The sequence below is a fragment of the Carassius auratus genome, chromosome 46, assembly GCF_003368295.1.
Source record: "Carassius auratus strain Wakin chromosome 46, ASM336829v1, whole genome shotgun sequence".
Classification (NCBI taxonomy): domain Eukaryota; kingdom Metazoa; phylum Chordata; class Actinopteri; order Cypriniformes; family Cyprinidae; genus Carassius; species Carassius auratus.
In genome coordinates, this window is record NC_039288.1 from 5,760,026 (window position 1) to 5,768,370 (window position 8,345).

General features: G+C 38.0%; 1 protein-coding gene across 1 annotated transcript; it reads left to right on the forward strand.

Annotated features, from left to right (window-relative positions):
* The first annotated feature begins 380 nt into the window (after positions 1–380).
* Positions 381–725, forward strand: LOC113063637 (uncharacterized mitochondrial protein AtMg00860-like). Its single transcript, XM_026233982.1, has one exon. The coding sequence runs from the start codon at positions 381–383 to the stop codon at positions 723–725; it is 345 nt and encodes a 114-aa protein (XP_026089767.1).
* Positions 726–8,345: the final 7,620 nt, after the last annotated feature.

The following is an 8,345-nucleotide window of genomic DNA, read 5'->3' on the forward strand; positions in this document are numbered from 1 at the left end:
TGCTGCTTTGAGTTTCTTCTTCATGGCCAAGAAGGATGGAGGTTTGAGGCCTTGTATTGATTACCGAGCACTCAATAAGATTACTGTAAAGTTCTGATATTCCACTTTCCCTCATTCCAGCAGCATTAGGACACCTCTGCAGAGCCACTGTTTTCACCAAGTTGGACCTCCGCAGCGCATATAACCTCATCCGGATACATGAGGGGGATGAGTGGGAGAATGATTTTGTTACCCCAACTGGACATGGGTACTACATTATGCCGTATGGCCTGGTCAATGACCCCTCCATATTCCAGGATTTCATGCACATGGTTCTCCAGGAGTTCCTCCACAAATTTGTACTCATCTAAATAGATGTCATCCTTGTCTACTCCCGAAGTATGCCTGAACATCGCCACCACATTGTGGAGTTCCTGAAATGCCTGAGAGAATACCTTCTGTTCCTCAAAGCCAAAAAGTGCCCCTTCCACCAAACCTCAGTGCAGTTCCTTGGATACAACAACGAGGGTAAGATAGCAGCCATTAAGAACTGGCCCATCCCCACAACCATAAAAGAGCTCCAACGCTTCCTCGGCTTCTCAGATGTCTACAGGAGATTCATCCATAATTACAGCTCCATTGCCTGCCCTCTCACCAGTCTCCTGAAAAACAAGCCCAGTGCTGTGTCCGAAACCGCTCCCCATCTACTCTATATTGCACTATATGGGGTGTCAGCCATTTTGTAGTGCTGTCCGAATTCCGAGTGAACTACTTAATTCCCTACATTTGTCCACTCCTTTTTACCCACAATTCATTCTGATTTCGAGTGTACAACCGATGTACACTCGCTGAAGCACTATTTCTCACAATCCAATGCGGAGTAGCGTCGAGCAGGAAGCGAGAGTGGGAGCGAGCGAGTTTGAATGAGAGATGAAGTTTACATCTTTATAATTTCTGTTTGAACGTCTTTCCTACATTGTTTATATTAAAATATGTTATAGGCAATAACCCAGTTTAATATTTGTCTAATTTACTGAGGTGGCATCGTTGTTAAGAGGGGGGGGGGGTTGGTGAAATGCTCATTTTCCCTCAATATCCTGTTAATCTTGAGTACCTATAGAGTAGTACTGCATCCTTCATAACTCAAAAAAGTCTTTAGTTTTATTATATTTATAAGAGAAAGATAGTCTGTACCGTTTTTTCCCGGAAAAACACGAGCGGCTGGAGGCGTGGCGTGTGGGCGGAGCTAAAGAATCACGAGCGCGAGTAAGCTTTTGGGTTGAGAGTGTCTGGAAACTGTGACATTACCATGAGGAAAAAAACATCATCCAAAACAAACCATGGCTAACAGTCAGATTCAGCGTATATTTATGATACATAATCAGATCCCGAGGCTGAAATTGAACAAGAGCAGCAGCAGCAACGACTACAGCAGGACGTCTCTGTCACAGTGTCTGGGTTGTGTTAACCCGGGGGTTCCACTAGGTGTCCTCCTTTCTCAGGTTGTCTGTCACCATATCACTTCCTGTTCCCCTTATTTGGTCACCTTCCTCCTTGTTGTGTAATTGATTGTTCCCCACCTGCCTCCTGTTCCCTCATTATCCTTCGGTGTATTATCTGAGTCTGTGTTACGGAGTCCTTGTTTAATGTCTGAGTGTTATTCATGTCCGTCAATTCTTGCCTTGCCTTGTGTTCGTGTCTAGTTTATGTTGGTTTTTGGATATTCTGGTTTTGACCCTGCCTGGGCTGTTTACCCCTTTGGATTACTCTTTAATAAACATCATACCCGCAATTGGTTCTCTCTCTCTGTGTTTCCAGTACACCGAACGTGACAGAAGGACTCCGTCACTGCAAGAACCAGCGGTATGTCGGCTTATGTCTCCTCCCCATCCACAGTGTGGGAGAGGAATGGATTTGAAGGAACTCGTCTGGTGGTTTTCCCGGGAACCAGAGGAGGTCGCCGAGGAGTGGTCGAGAGCATACTCAGAACCGCTCTCAACCAGGGCCGCCCTTCGACCCGGGGCTCGTGTGGAATGGATTAGAGCCACCGTCTCACCATGGCGGACGGAGAGGAGAGAGGAAGCGCACGTCCGCCATGGTGGCGCCACTTCCCATGATGGCCGCTAGTCTAGTGCCACGAGGCAGGATACTATATAGGGATTAGTGAATGAGTGAATGAGTGAGCGATTTCAGACACAGCACAGATCTCTGTCCTGGACACAGAAGCTTTTAACCAAACTAAGGAGGCCCTCACCACCACACCACTCCTCATCCACCCTGACCCCAGCAAACCATTCATTGTCAAGGTAAATTCTTTTACCACCGGGGTTGGAGCGGTGCTTTCTCAGCAGAAGGGGACACCAGCCAGACTCCATCTATGTGTCTTCTTCTGCTGCAAATTCAGCCCGGCAGAGAACAATTATGATATTGGCAACAGGGAACTCCTTGCTATTACGCTAGCTCTTGAGGAGTGCAGGCATTGGCTGGAGGGTGACCACAAAACCCTAAAGTACCTATGAGAAGCAAAAAGGCTCAATCAACGCCAAGCTCACTGGGTACGATTTTTAATCTGTTTTAACTTCAACATTTCCTATTGTCCAGTTCCAAGGTATGTCAAAGCAGATGCTCTAAACCGGCTGTATACTTCACATGAGATCTGTGATGACCCCAAACCCATCTTACCCAAAGAGATGGATGTGAGCCCTATCCAATAGTCCTCAAATTCTGTTTATTCCTCCAATGCCTCCACCACTGCACCGCCAGGCTGTCCACCATATTTGACAGTGGACGTTTGATATTCTCAAATTTAGGGACCATCTCTAAAGTTACATGCAATATTGGTATACACTTTTCTAATGTTAATAGCCTTTGAGCAGAATGACTTACAGTCATAAAAACAACTGTAATGTGTTCATTTAGGGGTCAACTACAATGCACACCTTATAAATTTTTTATATATTTTTTAAATAAATTCCAAATCATTTGTTAAATGTAAAAATGAAGCCTGTGCATCACTTTCAGACACATTCATAATCCTTTGAAACTTCTTTGGCTGTTGACCTTAATAACGTGTTTCAATGTGTTTTAATTTCACCACCACTCACACATCTAATATTCTCTCTGACTTTGCCTGTTCCCCATGGTTTAGCAATGGTTTTAACACAAATAACACCCAAAATCATAGTTTTTGACTTAATAATTAACTGCAAATTAACCATGGATTTGTTACTTAAAAGCCTTTTTTTCTTATGCTGACAGGTTAAATGTGCTTTTATATAATAGAATATGAAAAAAGCATGCAAATTAAAGATGTTAAAAATAAATAAAAAAGAGTATGTTTAATTATGCACATGTACATCACTGACACTTTTACAAATCTTAAAATATGTTTCACAGAGAATACATTAATCTGACAGAATTAATCATTAATAATTAATTCCAATTATTATGGAATTAATAAGGTGTAATCATTTAGTGATTGTAAAACTCCAGACGACCCAAAAGGCAGTTTATCACATGTCATATTTTAGAGTGAGCTTTAATGCATTTGTATGCAGCACTAGTTCTTCTGCAACATTTGAAAACCACAGTCCATGGACCAAACAAACAAACAAACATGAGTGCAACATTTGATCATTTCTTTCTTTCTTTCTTTTTTTTAGATTAATTAACATAGTGAAATTATATTTTTTAATTATGTATTTACATAACATTATATAAATTAAAACAATAATAATATAAATAAGTTTTGTATTTTCATATAAAACAACAGAACTATAATTTAATAAACATCATTTTGATGTTACCATTTGCATACCAAATTATTATTTCATATCTTTTCATACCATACAATTAATGTATGATATGCCTGGGTCCCAAGAGAATATTGAAAAAGATAGATCAACAAGAAAGAAAACAACCTGGGCACAACTGAATCAAGTCTTTCCTAAACTGTTCCCTGATCTCCTCATTATGACATTTCTGAATAATTTATGATCCGTCTGTCTATCAAGTGTGTTGTATTTGTGAAAACATGGCTTCTTTAGGGAAATAAGCCTCTGTGTATATGGAGCAGTCTTCCCTGTTAGTTTACCCATGCAAATACACAAAATAAAGAATACACATACATAAACAACCAGTGTCCAGCAGTTTGTACACATCCATATCCATAATCAAGAAATCCCTTTTCAGGCCAAGAACCCCTGGATGTATAGAGCAGGCATATAGCCGGTTCCTCTGATACCTAAAATACATTTAAAATAATCATTAAGGACATATAGTTTCATATGCTTTTCATATACTCTTTATGCTTTCAATATACAATAATAAACAACTAGTTCACCCAACAATTAAAATCTACATACCCTTGGGATTTCCTAGAAGTAAATGAATTTGTTCCTTCATCAAAACAGATTTGGAGAAATTTAACATTACATCACTTGCTCACCTCTGCAGTGAATGGGTGCCATCATAATGAGAGTCCAAACAGCTGATAAAACATCACAATAATCTGCAAGTAATCCACACATCTCCAGTCCATCATTTAATGTCTTTTGAAGTGAAAAACTGTGAATTTTTAATTACCTCCTTATTTGTAACTTTATTAACTGTGTATTTGTAATTAAGTCCTCTATCATAACATTGCTTTATCCAGCGAAAAAAGTGGAACAAACAAGCAATATATGGATTGTGTATTTGTATTTTGGCCAGAAGCAACAGTTTAAATTTAAAAAGCATTAATGATGGATTTGTTTCTGACAAACACACAGCTTTTAACTTCACAAGAAAATAACCCATGGACTAGAGTCACATGGATTACCTTGTTATCACTGTGATGTTTTTATCAGCTGTTTGGACTCTCATTCTGACGGCACCCATTCACTGTAGAGGATCCATCAATGGGGAATGGATGTAATGAAAAAGTAGAGTTCTTAAAAACTCATCTACATCTTAGATGGCTTGATTGTGAGTAGTACATATTCAGCAAATTTTCATTTTTGCTTGAACTGTACCTGCAACTGTTCATTAGTTGATTGTTAGCACATGGTCAGTTTAATATTATTAACAGATACAACTTTTGATTTTTATAATATATTAGTAAATGTTGAAAGTGAAACTAACAGCCACCTCATTGAAGGCCTTTGCTGCAGCTATTTAGTTAAGTTCATCCACAATTTACTTAACAATTACTTATCAAGGGAATTACCTACTTTTTCTTAACAGCACTGGACCTCAGTGAAAACACTCCTCCAGAGAGAAGCCTTGTTTTTCCACTACATGATGACATGTGTCACGGGCTGACTCAGGTCTGAAATGGCAGAAAGATTTTAATAATTAATGAGTTTTAATGAGATGGTTTTATTGTTGATCTTAGGGGTGTTCTTGCTGCTCTCTTGTGTCTCTTTACTTAAATGTTTACTTAAAGTTTGCCTGTCCATCATCATCATCATCATCATGACACTGTGGTATTTAAACTTAGTGTTATTAACTTTTGTCACATTCCAAGTATACAGTGCACGTCTAACAATTCAAACTCAAATGCATCAGTTATCTACATAATAATGACTGAATCTATTGAACTGATATTAGTTAATTGTGTTAAAACACTGTTTCTACAAAATGACAGAAAGAAAAGTTGAAAATCTCTTCCAGTTTTCTTCATTTTAGAAGATGCTTCATTTAAGAAATACAAATGCGTAATTTGGACCTCAAAAGTACCTCTATTGTTTTTATATACTTTTACTAGCCAGGACTTAAATTTACACTAGAGTTTACCATCATAAATTTCAGAAGGTTACCAAAATGAATATCTCTGCTCCCAACATAAGTACTTGCTTAATTAAGTGAATCAATTGCCTATTTTATATCCAGCCATAGCTGTTCACTGCTCTGCTCTCACGTATAAGTGCAAGAATAACCAGTGCATTAGCAAGCTGAACCCTATGTGTGATGGAGAGACTGTGCGGCTGGTTTGGATGAAGCTGAATGTAGTAAGTACAGAATTCCTCTGTTTTTCATCTGAGAAATCATGTGGCATGATGGTTCCCTATATTTTAAAATTTATTCCTGATAAATTTATTCCTATTTTATTTTTTATTTTTTATGATTCATTCCTGTGATGACAAAGCTGAATTTTCAGCAGCCAGCTGTCAGAGTCACATGATCATTCATAAATCATTCTAATATGCTGATTTGATGTCCAAGAAACGTTTTTATTATCAATGTTGAAAACAGTTTTACATTTTTTGGAAACTGTGATATATTATTTTAGGATTCTTGGATGAATATAAGACTTTAATAGAAATGTGGCATAGAAACCTTTATTATAAATGTGGAATATAATTTTCTAAAATATTTTGTAAATTCTATATACAATGAATTGAATATCAACTCAATTTTAATTGTTGGATAGAGATCAAAATGTAAGAAGCTTTGTTTGATACATTTTTGGGTGATGTTTTTAAGCTAGATATGCTTCATGCTATGAAAACAATCTATTAATAGTATGCCTGATTGATTTACTGTAGAATGCGGAATCAAGCCCTACAAGTCCAGTCGTACTGTGGGTGGAAAGGATTCGAATGATGAAGAATGGCCATGGCAGGTCAGCCTCCACATGAAGACACAAGGTCATGTGTGTGGGGCATCTGTTATCAGTAACCACTGGCTGGTCACTGCTGCTCACTGTGTGCACTGTGTGCAGGACACTGAAAAGTTCAAGTGAGATCTTATGTTGTTTAGGCCTCTCTTCCTCTCCTGCACTGATCCTGACTGATTGTTTATTCTTTTGCTAGATATTCCCAGTCTTACCAGTGGGAAGTCTATCTAGATCTACTTAACCAGGGTGAGACTATAGTAAGTCGACCCTAAAACATTTTCATCCTCTGTATAATCACATGAGCTATGACAATGGCATCACTCTAATGGAGTTGGACAGCCCTGTAACCCTGAGCCAGAACATCTGGCCTGTCTGCTCACCTGAAGCCACACATGAGTTCCCAGCAGGCAAATCTGTCTGGATCACTTTCTGGGGCAAACTGAGAGAGGAAGTTGGTAAGTCATGTAACAACCTACCATTCAAAATAACATGTTATTACAATTTTAAATAACTAATTTCATGACAGAGCTGCCATTCAGAAGCCATTACCACTGTACAGTCTCCATTGTCACAATTCTAATAGTTTAACAGTTTTGCTTAACATTTCTGTTGAAATGTTGATGCATATTTACAGGATTATTTGATTAATAGAACGTTCAAAAGTACAGCATTTATTTAAAATATAACATTATAAATGACTTTACTGTCACTTTTGGTGAAACGAATGCTTTCTTGCTTTCTCGCTCTAGAAAAAAACAGCTTCCTCACATTATTTTTTTAATCAATATTATTTTCATTAGGTTGTCTGAGACATTAGTCAAACAATCTTATGAGGTGCATCTTTTAAACATCACTTTCCAGCCTAACTAAATCCATTAAAAAAATAACATAAGTTTTAGTTTTGTATAAATTCATATATAGACACAGTTTATCTGCAGGATTAATTTCTGTCATTTAAGGATATATATTTTCACCCATGAAGACATGAATTGTAATTACACACACACACACACAAAAGTAAAACCTTGTACAATTATTATGAAATGAAAATCCATCCATATCAGTCAAAAATTAAAGTGACTAACCAAAAACATGAGTCCAACACAACTTCCAGACTGGGCAATGCAATTAGTTTTGAATCGTTATGCTTCCATCCTCTAGATAAACACAGATTTAGTCAAGTGTGTCTTAACTCTTGACTGGTATTGTGTAAGTACACAATGAGACAATAACAAACTAAAATTGTTAGTGAGCTAAGAAAACGTCTTCTCCCTGCATTAGATGCCGCTGCATCAGTGTTGCAGAAGGCTGAGGTACGCATTATTAATAACAACACTGTGTGCAGCAAGCTGATGGATAATAGGATAACACCACACATGATCTGTGCATTTGAATCAAGCGGAGGCGTAGACGCAAGTCAGGTGAAATGAAAGATCTTCTGTGTTTTTTTTTTTTTTACATTTAGATACATGTCATATAGCCTTACATTTCTCAGTAACGCATATATACTCCTCATTCCTCTGACGGGGGACTCAGGTGTTCCAGTGACTTCCATTGAGAGCAATGGCCGCATCTTTCTTGCTGGTGTGATGAGTTGGGGAGATGGCTGTGGCCGCAGGAACAGACCCTGCATTTACACGGGTCACAGAATACCACAGCTGGATCAGGGAGATGACAGGGGTATAATGTCACAATGGTTACAACAAATGGAATAAAGCATAACAAAATGTATTGAGAGCTATTGAGGATAATTCAAGCATTCATATTT

What these genes read in the sequence shown, in the direction of transcription:
- LOC113063637 (XM_026233982.1), top strand. Translation starts at nt 381, where the DNA reads ATGCCTGAACATCGCCACCACATTGTGGAGTTCCTGAAATGCCTGAGA.